The 16,498-nt window shown below is 44.4% G+C and overlaps 1 protein-coding gene across 1 annotated transcript in view; it reads right to left on the bottom strand.

Annotated features, from left to right (window-relative positions):
• Window positions 1–16,498, bottom strand: part of VPS13B (vacuolar protein sorting 13 homolog B) — a 953,533-nt gene that overhangs the window by 271,711 nt on the left and 665,324 nt on the right. Inside the window, exons 31-32 of the mRNA XM_026663381.1 lie at window positions 10,372–10,498; window positions 8,411–8,554 (exon numbers count right to left, since the gene is read on the bottom strand). Coding sequence (XP_026519166.1) covers window positions 8,411–8,554; window positions 10,372–10,498 — 271 coding nt within the window. The remainder of the gene's footprint in view (window positions 1–8,410; window positions 8,555–10,371; window positions 10,499–16,498) is intronic.

Below are 16,498 nucleotides of genomic sequence, written 5' to 3'. Positions count from 1 at the left end.
CCTGGCCCTCAAAGGGTAAGTCCTGCAGGGTTTGCTGCAGTTCTGGCGGCAAGCCTGACACCTGGAGCCAGGAGATTCGCTGCATGGCTATGCCCGAGGCCAGAGTTCTAGAGGCCGAGTCCGCGATATCCAAGGAGGCCTGTAAGGAGGTACGTGCCACCTTCTTACCCTCCTCTACCAAGGCCCCGAACTCTTCCCTGGAATCTTGGGGAACCAGTTCTTTAAACTTCCCCATCGATGCCCATGAGTTATAATTATATCGGCTTAAGAGCGCCTGTTGGTTGGCCGCTCTAAGTTGTAGCCCCCCAGCCGAATAAACCTTGCGTCCAAACAAATCGAAGCGCTTAGCGTCCTTCGATTTGGGCGCTGCAGCCTGCTGGCCGTGGCGCTCCCGTGCGTTCACTGACGACACGACCAGTGAGCACGGTTGGGGATGGGTATACAGGTACTCATGGTCCTTAGAGGGAACAAAGTACTTTCTTTCCACCCCTCTGGCTGTGGGTGGAATGGAGGCCGGAGTTTGCCAGATCGTATTGGCATTATTTTGGATAGTCCGTATGAGTGGTAACGCCACTCTGGATGGGGCATCCGCGGAAAGGATGCTCACCACCGGGTCCTGCACCTCCACAATCTCCTCCGCCTGGAGGTCCATATTGCGAGCCAGCCGGCGCAACAGGTCCTGATGGTCCCGAAGATCTATAGGGGGCGGGCCCATGGCAGATGTACCCGCCACCGCCTCATCGGGGGAGGAGGAGGAGGATGCCTTCGGTGGCAAGGGGTCCAATGGCGGATCCTGCTCCAGGTGTTCATGGAGCTGGGCATCGCCTGTCCCCGGGTCCAGGGCCTCCGCAGGTGTGGGCACTGGAGCCTCCATGCCCCCGGGGGGGGGCGGGAGATGGTGGCCTCCGGGGCCCTGGGCTTGGAACGTGCCAAGCGGGAGGCAGATGGTGGAGCCCCCTGCGCTTGATGGTAGGCCCACGGAGTCCAAAAGGACCAGTGCGCAGGTCCCTTTGCAGGGTCCTCGGCCGTCTCCTGCCAATGGCCGAAATCCGCCGAAGCCGCCTGCCCCTGAGGAGGGTAGGCCGATCTAGAGGCCCCCTCAGAGGAGCGAGATGCTGATCTCGACGGCCAAGGCGGTGCTGAGCGCGATGCAACCGGCTCCTGATGGGACGGTGCCAATCGGTGCCGGTCATAAGGGGATCGGTCCCTGCGCGGTGCCGGTGAGCGGTACCGGGATCGAGATCGGTGCCGGTAGCCGCGTCGGTGCTGAGACCCGGATCTTGAGCGGGACGACGACCGCGACGAAATCTGGTACCGGGAGCGGCCCCTGGAGGTCGAGCGGCGCTCATACCGGTGCCGAGAACTCCGCCGGGATCCCGATCGGTACCGGTGGCCGCGCCGGTGCCGAGAGGTAGACCGGTGCCGCGACGAAGATCTTGGCCGCGAGTACGACCGGTGCCGAGGTGATAGTCGGTGCCAGGACTGCGAGCGGCGTCGGGACCCACTCCGGGACCTGGAGCGGTGCCGAGAGTCCACGGCCGGAGACGGTGGGCGCACCAGGGCAGGCTTGCCCCTGGATTGCACTGCGCGGGGTGCCGGCGGTGCCGGAAGTAGAGGCGGTGCCGACTCCGTGAGGACAATAAGGTCCCTCGCCGTTGCGAACGTCTCCGGGGTGGAAGGCAGACAAGGCTCCACCACCGACCGAGGTGGAGATTCAATCCGCACCGGACTCAATGGCCTCGGTGCCGGAGTCGACGGTGCTGTTGGCCCTTGCTTTGGGCGGTCCAAAGGCGGACGCGGCTCTACCCCCGGCACCGGGGGAGCCGGCGTCTTCAGGACAGCAGTGTCCTGCGCCTTACGGGCTTTCTTGTGGCCCGGAGAAAGAGACCGGCACCGAGTCCCTTGAGGTGGCTGCGGTGCCGAAGTCGACCGGTGCTGTGCGGACTTGTCTGCAGTGCCGGTAGGCGCCGCCGGGGCGCTGCGTACCGAGGCGCTCGGTGCCGGGGCTGGGCGCGCCGAGGGAGGATCCGGGCTAAGTGCCGCCTCCATCAGGAGCTGCCGAAGCCTAAAGTCCCGCTCCTTTCGAGTTCTAGGTTTAAAGGCCTTGCAGATCTGGCACTTATCTGCCTGGTGGGATTCTCCGAGGCACTTTAAACAGGAGTTGTGCGGGTCACTGGTCGGCATAGGCTTCGCGCAGGACGCGCACTGCTTAAAGCCAGGAGCCTTGGGCATGAGCCCGGCTGTGCGCCGGGGGAAAAAAAGGGGGGAGAACAACCCCCTTAACCCCCGCTAAGTACTTACAACTACAACAAAGAAAATAAATCACTATCTACAGAATCTAACACTATAATACAACTATCTACACGTAACTTCAGAAGGGTAAGCTAGGGAGAGTGGAGAACAGCTATGCCGCGCTCCACAGTTCCAACGACCGTCAGGGGCGGTAAGAAGGAACTGAGGGGGCGCTGGGTCGGCTGGGTATATATCCAGCGCCATGAAGGCACCACTCCAGGGGCTCCACAGCCGACCCACCGGGTGTTGCTAGGGTAAAAGTTCTCCGACGATCGTGCACGCGGCGCGCGCACACCTAATTGGAATCGATATGAGCAAGCACTCGAAGAAGAACTGTTGGATCCAGGTTTGATAAAACGAAACCGAATTTTCACTGCTGGTATGTACTAGTTCACCTCCACTAAAGTCAATCAGGTAGCATCAATAGTGTATTTGTCCTTTGTGAATAAGTATCAGCACTATACTGATGACAATGCAGCTCAAAACATCTCTCAGTCTCCCCTAGTAGCTTACATACACGTTGAACAGGAAGGATGACAAGATGGAATCCTGCAAATCTCAATGTTAGGGCTCTTAGGGAAGATAAACAATTGCCCATTTCTACCTCTGGAATCTCTTGAGGCAGAAGGAGCTGAAGTGGAACTCTGTTCATTCAAACAAGATCATCCAGATGTGACAATACCTTATTAGTATCAAAAGATACTGATAAATTTAACTGAATCAGGTTGGCCACCTTAAGGCTTGTGTGATCGTAGAAAGAAATCAGCAATCGATATAATCATTGAGGTCTCTATTCCATAACCATAATTGAACCCAGACTAAAATACAATACACACATGTGGAATTGAGGTGTATCTGGAGATGGCCCATCACAACCTTCTTGATAACTTTTCCTAAAAAAGGAAGATGTTAAATGTTTCTTGAAGAGGAATCTAAACACTATTTCTTTAAGTGTGGCTGACCTGAGCCAATCCAGATGATCATCTTATTGTACTTATCTTACTGAGTACTCATATTGCAATAGTGCCAGAAGTAAAGCAAAGAAAGTCCCTGTCCCAGGGAGCTCACAATCTAGGATTATGACCAGACACAACAAGTGGATAAGCAAACAAGCAGGAGCAGGGGACAATATAACAGGAAAGGCTAGAATGTTTGCATAAATTAATAGTCTCAGTGATCATAGAGGCCACCAGCTCAACCAAGGTCAGATTGGCAGTGATTTAGAGGCGTAATGGCAGAATGTTTTAAAGAGAAATTTAAAAGATAATGAGGTGGTGACTCTGGGAATGCTTATTCAGAGTTGTTCCCATGCATAAGAGGGAGAAAGCACAAAAGTGTTTGTGGGAAAAGCAGACAAGCAAGCAATCCTTACTGGTGTTATTGGCATGGTGGAAAGCCATAAAGGTGAAGACATTAAGCTTGTATATGATGTGTGGAGAAAGGTGAGCCAATGGAGGGAGACAATTCAAGGATGGTGGTATCAGAATAATGGACCATCAAGATGAGCAGCTTTTCTACTGATGTGAGGAGGGAAAAGTTGGTGGCCCAAGGCCAGAGAGAAGATTTCAGTTGTCAAGACGTAAGATAACAGCTTGAACAAGAGCTGTGGCAATCTTCATCAATAATGAGATCAATGTTTATCTCCTAGCTTTAATCAGTCCATCTCACAGGTCATAATATCTCAAGAACACCCAAAACTGTATGAAAGCCAACTAGCAAACTGTGAGTTTCTCATTTGTAGTGGTAAAGCAGTGTTACTCCAGATGCATGAGATATATTAAAAATCCTACCAAAATTAAGGTTTCTGCTAACCAAAATTTATTTACAATCAGCACATAAAGATACTTGATCAAGGTGATGAAAAAGGGGTCTGCACTGAATAAAGGTTTAAACATGGAAGCCTCGGAATGAACAGGTGAAGTCAATGTCATTGTCTAATAGCTGCCATATGAATAGCCTTGACAGATTTCAATTTTTTTAAAAATAATTTTGACAGATAACATTGAGGTCTATTTTTAAACTTTTTTTTTCAATTTTTATCTATTTAAATGTTCACAGTTGTAGGAAATTTGGAGGGTTGATAGAAAATAGGCAGGTTCAGACAATTATTTAATGACTGCAGATGCTGAGATTCAAAAAATTAAAGCTTTACAAGCATTAAAACACAAATTGTCAACATCACATGTCAAAATATACAAAGTTAATATCCTTAACTCAAACTCTAATAAGTTCTCTAGCAGCATTTTTCTTACTTTGCCTACCTGTACATTTTGATTATCATCGACAGAAATATTTTTTGTCAGTTTGTTTGTGTATTGAGATATTGACTTTTACCGACGTTTACTGATAAAAATCTAATCTTTCCATGCCTACCCATGAATTAATTTGTCAATACAAGACATATTTCACTCCAAAAGTTTAAATAAGCTTGACTTATTCAAATCACCCTTGTGCCCTCAGTGTGAAGTGGAACTGCATGGATGTGTCCAGATAAACACATTTCTGGGAGATTTTAAGCATAACAGGGGAAGTATTAAGCCTGACTTACTTCTGAATTTGGAAAAATATTTGTTACTTAATACATCTGACAGTGCTGAAAAAAACATATTAAGAAATAAAGGGAGTTGCCAGTAGCTATTAAACACTGCCCTGCAAGAATGGATTGATGTTAATCTTTCTCTTGTCTTTCCATTCTACTTGCAGTGTTCCTTTTTCCATTTCCTGCTTCCAGGCCAACCACTTCTTTTAACATACAGTAGACGAGAGACAAGCTCCATGCTACCCATACAAAGTTTACGGTCAACTGGACATTGCATACTACAGGAAATCTAGTCCCCACCAACCCCCAAAGTTCCATGATCTGCCCCTAAACAATTCCATTATGCAATATTTCTAGGAAGACCTTTAAGCATTCAAATCTTCACCTGGAGACCCTTGAAGAATTCACCATCCACAAGAAAAGCACCACTATACAGAGAAATCTGAAGTATTAAAACCTTTTATTACTATAGACTATGTTCTCATATTCTTAGAAAACTCCAGTGTTCTACACCCTCAGTTGCAGGCTAATTTGTCAACATAAATGTAAACTATCTTTGACAGATTCTTAACAAAAACTCTGTCAGATGTGTTTCAAGCCAAGTTTTCCCATTGTGTTTAGCAGGGGATGAACAGGAGGTAAAACACTTATTTCTTTTACAGGCCATAACCTCAAGAAATTCAAGGTATTCCCTCATCTCCTCCATTTTAGAGAATGTACAAATGCATATTTTATTAGTGACCTCTGTTTATTACTTGGTTACATGTGACCTATCCAGGTGTCTCTGAAGAGAAACAAAATATGCTAAACAAGGAACATGAACTAAAAGTTTCCCAATTCCCTCATGCTGTGTATCATTAAAACGTGTGAAATGACAGACTTTCACCTGGTCCATTTCAACATTATATGCCTGCGGAGCTCTGAGTATTTCTTAAAGCAGCAGCAGGAAGGCTTATCTTTGGTGTTGGAAATTCATGCGTGGACTCTCTCCAGAATAAAAATTACATCCAGAATGCATCACAATGTCTGTTATACAATCAAAGACTTCTGTTTCTTTAAAAACCTGGCAGATCACTGCCACATTATCTTGTCTCAGATTTGGAAGAGAGGCCTTATACATTTTGCATTGGAAGCAAAGCCAAGCTCACTATGAGGATTTCATATGTGGGCCCTTCCTCTGGGTCTCCCAGTGCATTATATACTATCTGCCTATTTAGCAGCTAAGCTCCTGGGGGCAGATACTGCCTCTTTTTCTGTGTTCTGTACAGTATCAAACACAGTCAGCACTTATATAAAGACAGGGTGAAATCTTCATTCCTGCTCTGCCCCTGTTATACCAGGTAAAAGGATTGAAGTGGCTTAAAGAGACCCTTAAAGCTCTGAAACTGGCTGAGAGAAAATTCCCTGGTTCAGGAATTGTGTGAAACAACTGTAGAGTTGCCCTCTGAAGACTGTCAGGGAAGCTCTGATATAAGGGGTGTGCTGGAGGCAGGGCTGGGGGCGAAGCTGCAGCACAGATTCCAGGCAGCACTGTAGCTCACAGGGCAGTCCAGGGAGGCTGCTACAACTTAGACGGGCCCCCTGGGGAATGTGGGATAATTATAGCTGGATGCTTCTGCTAAAATGGTTAGCAGTCGAATAGTTAACAATGTTGACATCTGAATTGTCATTTCTAGATTTCAGACTTAACTCATTGATATGAGCAGGGCAGTTCACATCCATCAGCTATTACTTCACCCTCCAAAAACTCAAGAAGGCAACATGAGGTGAAAGGCATGTAGAGAAAAGGCATTGAGGCACTGGTGTGAAGCTGGCTTTACTTTGTTATTTTAGAGAAAATAACTGGAGAAAAGAGTAATGGAAATAAAACATATCATTACCCTTAACTGTACTTAATCCAGATATAGTTTTACTATTTATGACATAACTAAGAATAATAACTTGAACTAGAAATGTTTTCCTTTATTAATTATCTAGAGTGTGTATGGAAAGAACTGATGAAGAACAAATGGGCACCTCTGGATATAGTGTAGAAAAAGCACTCTGAAATGATCTAGTAAGTGGCTTTTATTGCAGCAAGTTTGCGTACTAAGCACTAATAGTGCAGAACTTCTGCACAGCACCAGCTCAAAATTCAAGTTCTGGGCACCCGTTCAATGTTTATGATTCTGTGCATTCCACAGGGGATGGGAAAACAGTGCCCTGTAAGTTATTTATTGAAGATATTCCCATAGTATACCTACTTACAATACTCATTTCCAAAAGAGGCTGTGGATCTGCAAAGTATCCAAAGAAGAGAAAGATATAGTGTATTTCTTTTATTACATTGTTAATGTTTCAAAAGTGTCATGAAATAATGCCCCCCCAGTCTTGGTGAGGGAGAGGGGACAGAGGGTGAGTTTTCATTAGACTTAAGCTGGGATAGCCCCTGGGGTCCTGAGAGCAGGGGGAAAAGGAGCTGCAGGCTCAGCTGCTTCAGAGCACTGCCCCCTCCCCCCAGCCCAGAATGCGTGTGGAGATTGTGCCTGGGCAGGGAGGATAAGTACAGGGAGGGGAGGAGAGATTTCTACACCTCTCCCTTCCACCCATTTGCTAGACTTTTGGAGGAAAATGGAGAATTGATTGTCTCATGCATCCCCCTGCAAACGATGAAGCTCTTAGGGCATGTAACAGTCATTCCACTGGGGTTGCTGCTGCTGCCCTGCCTCACCCTGCCCTATAACTGAAGTATAATCTGAGCTGTGTTACCAAGATGCTGTGGGTCTGATCAGATCTCCAATTTTGTGGATCAGGAAGGATTTTTTTCCAGGGGGCAAGGTGTCTTGTTGGTTGGAGGCCTAGTTTTAATGAATAAAGACAGACTTTAAAAGTTCAAAATGTAGTAAGTGGAAAGTTTGTAATTTTGTTGCAACTTGAGGCTGGTGTTCATTGCCAGTGACAGGCTGATAGGGGCTGGCACCTGGAAGTAAACATGGGCGAGAGACCCAAGTGATGGCTGGTGGACCCTATTAGTCGCAAGGAAGAAGGGGAGATGTTAAGTGTTCATAGATTGAGGTACCTTTTATGTGTATCCTCCTTTCTACTCGCAGGGGGAGCACAAGATGATTCAAAGGTGGGCTGAATCCTAGAGATTAGAGTGAAGGGGATCAACCCTGAATATTGGTTTGGCATGAAGGTCATCTAACACTGTATTGGATTCAAGTAAATGAGTGGTATATCTTGGGGGAAAGTAAGTTGTCGAATCTTCCATAAAAGTTAAACATTAATAACCTTACAGCCTTCTGCCTTAAAATCCATCCATGTGCCTTTCATCCTCCCATGTCTCCTGATCAATGTCCTCTCATGAAGAAGCTTTTACAAAGCCAGCCCAGAGTGACTTCCTGAAGAGTATTTGTAATTAACAAAGCAATAGGCACAGCTTAATTTTCAAAACAACAGTGGAGTACAGTATAAGTAAAGCTTGATAAATAAAAACGTGTGTAATTCATTTACTTACACATTTTTTCTACCACCACACATAATGTAAATGTCTGATTTGAGCCACAGTAATTCTAAAAGAAAACAGGTTATATAACCTACCTCAGTGATCTTGTCGGAAGGCTCCAGTCCAACCAAATTGGCTTGTACTAGCTGCTGTAGAAGTTGTACTTGAGCTACGCTGAGGAAGAAGTCCAGGTTTGTGGTCATATTCACCTCCAAAGAATGGCCGCATACTAAAATCTCCTGTGGAGAAAAAACATGTCAGATACTAGCTACTAGGCAGATAATTTACATTTTAAAGGTAACTATATCACAATTCTCTGTCATACCCAATTTAAGCCATTTACACAATGTTAATTGCGACTGTTAAATCTATTTCTCTCTTTTAGTAGCAAAGAATGGTGTGCCAGTCATAAGACTTCTTGTGAAGAAGTTGTGTTTGATACCTTGTAACCATTAACACAAATCTTGTATGTAAAATGTTTCATGTGTGAGGTCTTGTTTTTCTTTGTAATATCAAACACTAGATTGTCAGATTTTTGTTTTTCATTTGCTTGGCAATGGACTACATTTCTCCTTTGCCTTGTCCTTCCAAGAAGATATACTTTTTTGGAATATAAACTGAGCTCGATTTATAATGAAATCATATGTTGAAACTCAAAGATAACCAGCCTAATTGATTTCTCTTTGCCTGTAAACCACTGTTAATATCTTGGCAGAGTTAGCTGGATGACCACTATTATAGTTATACAAAACTAAAGCTCTTGACCATTGTTGGCAAGTGATTCAGAGATAAACAACAGAATCAATCCATAAGGTTTGCTTAATAAGCAGAAGCATTGCCCCTTCTCATGAAGGACATGTGAATAATGTTCATATTCTCGGTAATCTATAGTAGATCCCACCCTTCAACCTTAAGCGTCCCCTAAGGAATAGATTCAAGGAGAATCTGACTAGCCAAAACATTTAAATTCCTGAATGTGAGCAATAGTAATGTTCATATGTTTCTTTTCACTGAATCCTTTCCATGCATCTCACAGATATCCCCTGAATTTTCTTTTAATTTAAAACTCTCTCCCTCCCACATTTGTGATGGCACTCTACACAAAAGACAAATTCAATGCAATCTTTCCCTCACGTAATTAACATCTGTTCCTTCTCCATCAACTTTCACCTGTTACAAATGTGCAAATATGATTTTCATTCCTACCTCGGTTTTGCCCTTCCCAGGAGGTAGCTATTATGAAAAATCACTCCTGCTAGCTGGCAAACAATGACTGGCACCTCCCTCCAAATAATGTGTTTTAAATTCCCTACCCATGTGCTAATGCCAAGAAATGAACCACAGTCTCTTGTGTGTAACAGGCTCCTCTACTGAGCTGACCCACAGACTGGTAAAAGTTACTGCTAAGTCTTTTCAGTCAATTTGGAATATCCTGAAGTATCCCTATTACTCCTACTACAAAATATTGTACGCCTTTGGAAATTTGACCATAGCACACTGTGTTTATTTGATTCTTGTAGAGATAATGTAGTTTTCAGGTTTGCTTTTATGGGGCCCATGAAAATAGTGTTTCTTAAATATTGTGCTGGATCATGTCTTCTCAACTCTTTTAGTTATAAATCCTTTAAGAATTCTGCAGTGTGCCTACCATAAATCTGACCACTTCATATGTCTGATGTATCATGTTTCCCCTCCTTTCATCTGGTTTTTGACAAGAGATTGTAAGCTCTTAGGGACACAAACTATTTCTGCGTGTTCGTACAGCATCTAGCACAATGAGATCATGGTCATGATGAGGCCGTTGAGTGCTGTCATAATGTAATTAAATAAAAATAACTGTTCAAACAATGCAAATAATAAACGATAACTGTGCCATAGTTAAATACCAAAACTACAGCAGCCCTATGAACAGTTTAAAAAAACTATTCCTTTTTCCACAAACACACTATTTTAATATTGTTTAATATAATATTTTCTATCAAGATTAAAATTCGCTAAGGGAACAATAATGTACATGTTAAAAAGTCAGTTATTTTTGTTTAAATTTTGTACTAACCTCTGTGTGCAAGTTTTCTGGTGAAATTACTTTTGTGAAAATGATTGCAGGAGCTGCAGTTATTCTCACTGTGAAATCTGTTAAAATTGGAGTTAAAATTGCTCTCCGTTCTTGATGCCGCCTTATGCTAAAAGAAAAAAAAATTGAATATTATTACAATAGATTGTAAGCTGCTTAGGGCAGAGACCACATCTTCCTGTGTTCTTCCTGTGTACAGGGCCTACCAAAATGGGGCCTCAATCCTGATTGGGGCCTTTGGTTGCTACCACAATACAAATAATAAATAATTATTAATAACAAGGGTCCCAATCTGGCTGTCAGGCCATTAGCCCCAGGGACAGGACCATTGAAATCAGTGGAACTCAATGCAGTGTAAGGCCCAGATGGATCCAACTGCAGGATCAGGGCCAATCATTTATTTTAATTAGCTCAAAATTAAGATAAAATTACACATTTTTCTAATGTTAACTATTAATATATTGCACAAACCCATTGTGACCTCAGTGCATTTGAAACCAAAATATATCTAAAACTTTTACTCTGCAAGCAATCCACCAGTATACACACAATACAAAGTGATGTATTATTGTTTTTTCCTTTTACTGAATTAATATACGTTTAAAAATAAATCACTGTGAAGCAGTTTAGGCCACACACATTTGACCTACAAATCACATAAAAATAATTTTCAAAATGTGTTAGTGATCTTTATATTGAAATAGGTGTTCTTGTATATCCAACAAGACATTTACTTCACACACAAAATATTTTGTAATGAAACAGTTAAAGTTGCCACACACACAAGTGGCACAAAAATCACAAAATCAAGTCCATGAAAAGTTAAGCCATCTAACAATACAGAACCTCTACTCCACTATTCACAACTCACCATTAAAATAAGTACTTTACACCATAGACCACACACAGATGCCTAAATTCTGCCCCCATAGTAAAGCAATGCCAGCCTTCCAGCACCCCTTTCTGTGATTGGATGAGCATGCTGTACATTAGCTCCTTCTAAACAGAATACTGACATTCACTTTCCATGAACATTTGTGTCAGTAAACTGGATACTTAAGTTATCTTCCGGTTATTTTTCACTGCTACCAAAATGCAAGCTGAAGGCATTTCCCTTTTTTGGATGCATCTATCAATAGCCCTTGTTGACACAACATACCAGACTAGGATCTCCGTGTCAATTCAAATAAATTTGCCACAGACTCTTGTCTATGAGCACCTCCTCTGCAATCCTTCCAATGAGGAAAGTTGAATGAGAAAAGCCTGCAATGAAATCAGATGGCCCTCAGTCTCAACAAGATCATGGGTAATGTGAGTCCTCTGGGTAGTATCTGGTTGAGCCATTGCCTTGAGATCTGGTCATTGAGAGCATCTGCTAGAAGACTATCTACCTTTCTTACAAAGACAAGCTAATCACTGGGTTCCATAGAGGCAAACCCTGACAACTCTTAGAACATGACTTTCATTAGACCAATTTCTGCATATACATAAAATGAGAAACAGCTAACTATCAACAAGCTATTAAACTAATAATTCAAACAATATACAAATTATTCTAACATATATTCCAACAAAATGCCCAGGCTATGCATTTTCTCTGGCTCATGTAAAAAAGAGAAACTAAGACAATTGTGGCATAGGGGCTTTTATACCCTTGGCTCTAGAATGCTAGAAGAGAGACTCTCATACACGCTCTACCATGGCAAATTGCCTTGAAACTGGTTTTGTTGCAGGGCACACAATCTCTCACAATGGTGATCAGCAGAGTCATGAAGGATAAAAGTGGATTTCATAGTGATTCTTTAATGTGGCTAGGCTCGGGCTTAGATATATTTCTAGCAGAAGCAATCTCCAGAGATGAGAGTGGGACGCAGAGCCCTATTGGTAGCTTACTATTCTCTGTCAGCAACTCGTCAGGCCTGACATACTCACTGTTGTCATGATATTTACGCAAAAGATGGCATGTCATAATATATCACTGGAAAACTAATAAGTCACTGATCATTAATATTCTTGTGTAATGTATGTATGGTAAACCCACAAAAGACTTTATAGATATATGGTGGAAATACATGACTAAACTGTATTTAAACAGGCATGTCCGGGGGAGTTGATCAACAGGTTTTCTCCAGACAAAGGAAAGAGGCTAACACCTCAAACCAAGTGAGGCCAAATTCAGTGGGCTATTCATTTGTATCGGAGGTTGCAGGAAGAGATCATTTGCATTGTAAAAATCACCAGGGGGAGAGAAGACAGTATGGAGTCTACACCAACAACATGGCATCCACACCCAGCAAGGAAAAGGCACTTTGTCTGGACTTACTTTTCAAAGAATACATTTTCAAGGTTTACTGGACTATAAAAAGAAAGGGGAAAAAACCCATAGTTGTCCATCACTTGGGGGATTCTGTGGGGCTGCAGCTCTTGAAATCACAGAACATTGGGTCCCTTCAGCCAAGGGGGCTGGAATCTCTGTGAGCTAAGTTTAGATTGTAACTTGCTGAAATTAAGTTTTAGTCTTATAAGAGTATTTTTACTTTGGTTTGCTTGTAACCCCTTCTATCTTTATTCCTTATATTTGAACTCATTTAAAACCTCTCTGTGATTAAATAAACTTGTTTTACTTTTATCATAAACCAGTTCAGTGCTGTAATTGAAATAAAAGTATTTGTCAAAAACTAGTTAAATTTATGAGTTGCAGTGTATTGACTCTTTAAAGGAGCAACAAACTTAACTTCTATGTGTGTTCCAGGAGAAGGCAGGACACTAGAGATGCAGATGATTTTGGGAAAATTCAGGAGTAGGAGGTTCACTCTGCAAAAAGCAACTGGGTAGTAGAAGCCAAGGTGTATGTAGGCTGTTGATGTCAGGGCTGTGAGCCACAGCAGCATAGCATTTACGGCATCCAGAGTTGCAGGCCAGGCAATTACACAACCCCTTACTGGTCTGGGTTGAACCCCAAAACATTACAGAGGACCTGCTCTTTCAAATTCCCTGTTCCTTGAATTTTACTCTGCTGGCAATTAGCGTAAGTGCTCAGGATGTGATGTATTGCTCCTGAGGGAATTCTGCACCAAAAAATTAAAAATTCTGCACACAATATTTTAAAATTCTGCAAATTTTGTCAGTAAATAAATGTGGAGGCTCCAGTATGGCAGTGGGGAGCACAGGCCACTGGCTGCATGAAGGTGGGAGATCACCCTGGACCCCCCCACCCACAGGGACATGGACTCGGCTATGAGGTTGAACTCTACCCTGATGCAGCGCAAGAGCCGGGCCTGCCCTAGAAACACCATGGGGCCCTGCCCCTCAGCACCAGGCGCACCAGGTGTGGGAAGGAAGGGTCAGCCTGGCAGGATCCAAGTGTGGAGGGGCTTAGTGTGGACGGATCCAGATATGGGGTGAGAAGGTTCTCTGTGGGGCATTCTCAGTTCAGGCAGCTCAGCAGGGGTTCCAGGTGCAGGGGAATGTGGATGCATACAGGCTCGTTGGGGGTTCTGGAAGCAGGGGCAATGGGACTCTGCCTGGAGGTCCAGGTGAAGGTGGCTGGGGCTCAGTAGATGTGTGTGGGGGGATGAAGCTCAGCAGGAGGGTCTGGGTGTGGGAGTTCAGTGGGGGGTTCCGAATGCTGGGGGAGTGGGGCTTGGTGGGATGAGGGTCTGCGTGAAGCTGGTTGGGGCTCAGTGGGGTGGGGATCCAGGTGCAGGGACTCGTCAGGTTGGTGGGGCTCCTTTGGGTGGGGGTTCAAGTAAGGTGTGATCAGCGGGGGCTGGTATGTCTGCAGGGGTAGGGATCTGGGTGCGGGGGGTGGGACGTGGTAGGGGGATCTGGATGCAGGGGGTGAGGCTCAGCAGGGTGGGGGTTGGGTGCGGGGAAGGTGAGGTTCGGCAGGGAGCTATGGGTATGGGGGTCCAGATGCATGGGGGTTGTGCAGACGGGGGAGCAGCTCCCTGTACAGTTACCCCTCCCCTCGCAGCTGAGACGCAGTGGGGGCAGGAAGCGGGGGGAGGAGGGGTTCAGAGCTTCCTGCAGCTGGAGAAGGATCTGATTCGGCCATTCCTTGCAGGGGAAGAGCAAGTCCCATCCTCCCCTGCCCCCAGCCCATCTGGTACTAGCAGCTGAGCACAGTGCAGGATAGGAGCCACCAGCCAGGGCATCCCCAGCCCCCGCCCCCACAACAGTGATTTACCTCTTTGCCAGCTGCTCCGGGCACCCAAACCAACATTTTTCTGTGGGGAACCAAAAGAACCTGTGGGGGACATGAATTCTGCATGTGCAGTGGCACAGAATTCCCCAGGAGTAATGTGTGCAGAAAGCATGGTAAATTATAGAGGAATATGCTGTCTCCAAGGTAGCTATGCCCTAGTCTATTTAAGATTATTTAGGGCAACTTCAGTTTTACACACAAGTTGATTGGCAGCCAGTACAGAATACAGGTTTAATATTTGTTGAGCACAGGTATAATATGCTCTTGCTCAGATGGTGGGCTTCTGCATTAATGGAGGCTTCTGAATGCCTGTCATGTTTGGTCCCTCAGGGATGACTATGACAAGATCAGCATCTGAGGGAAAAGCAAGGAATATTTCAGGGGTGGCCAACCTCTGGCCCTGGAGCCACATGCGGCTCTTCAGAAGTTAATATGCGGCTCCTTGTATAGGCACCGACTCTGGGGCTGGAACTACAGTTGCCAACTTTCCAATGTGCCGGGGAGTGCTCACTACTCAACCCCTGGCTCTGCCACAGGCCCTACCCCCACTCCACCCTTTCCCGCCCCCTCCCCTGAGCCTGCCATGCCCTCACTGCTCCCCCTCCCCCCAGAGCCTCCTGCACGCCACAAAACAGCTGATTGGGAGGTGCAGGGAGGGAGGGGGAGGTGCTGATTGGCAAGACTGCAGTTGGGTGGGAGGCGCTGGGAGCGGGGTGGGGGAGCTGATGGGGGGCTGCTGACGTATTACTGTGGCTCTTTGGCAATGTACATTGATAAATTCTGGCTCCTTCTCAAGCTCAGGTTGGCCACTCCTGGAATATTTGGTCATTCAAAGATGAAAAAAGGCCTGTCCAGCCTGTGATGTTAACTGGCAGTCCATGAGCAATGATGAATCTATCTAGTCAGACCACAGGATCGCAAAGCACATTGACAGTCGGTTGGCAGACATCCTCAATTGAGAAAGTGGTTTTGCCAGTTCCATAAATGCTTCTCCCTGCCAATCAGCATCTCGTCAGTCTTATCTAGATTAAGTTTAAATCAAATGGCTTTTGTCCAGGTCCCTATTGCCACAGCACAATGGGAAAATAAGGAAGTAAGTGTTTTTGTCTTTGGTGAAAAGGAAATAAGAATTGAGTGGCACAGGCATACTGCTGACACTGAAAGAGCATACTGCTACGTGTTAGATAATTTTCTGCCCTAATGTATATAACATTACTGGCAATTATGACTTAAGAATACGAAAGACAAAAGAGAGATAAACATGCATTATTACATGGACACAAAACACCAACCTGATCTTTGTTTAAATAAATTTTGGCCAATAAATATTCTCATTTCTTAAATGTGATATGTTGATTTAGTGGGTGGACACTGTGCTGCATTTTAAAGGATTTTTTTAAATGTAACAGGTTCAAGACTGCTTAATGTTTTCTTTACATGCCCTGTACCATCTGCCTGCACTACTTTACTTGTACTAATTTACCTATCAAATAATATTAGTTTCTTTGCTTATTAATTAATATTAATTGGTAAATCTGTAAAGACGCCAAATCAAGTATTAGCAAAACAACTGTAAGTGTAAACAGAAGCCAAACACAATACACTTGGAGAGAAGGAATGGGGAGATCACAAAATGAAAAAGAAACAAATTCCACTTTGAATTACTAAGTCTTCCACACTGCATCTAAGAGCACTGCTAACTTAACACAGGTGTACACCACATGAGCTCATGAAAAAACTTGATTGTGAAGGATGTAATGATGGTTCTATGTCCAGAGTACATTTAATCCAAGGTCCACTTATGCATCTGTTATATATTTATGTCTTTTTTTTTAAAACCAGTACTTTCAGAGACATTAAAGTAGTCCATCATCTACACTTAAAAGTACAGTACACTTAAAA

Source organism: Terrapene carolina, unplaced genomic scaffold (genome assembly GCF_002925995.2).
Source record: "Terrapene carolina triunguis isolate 2854851 unplaced genomic scaffold, T_m_triunguis-2.0 Scaffold58, whole genome shotgun sequence".
In the NCBI taxonomy this organism is placed as follows: Eukaryota; Metazoa; Chordata; order Testudines; family Emydidae; genus Terrapene; species Terrapene triunguis.
Note: the sequence above shows the minus strand (reverse complement) of the source record. Positions and strands in the feature narration are given on the sequence as shown.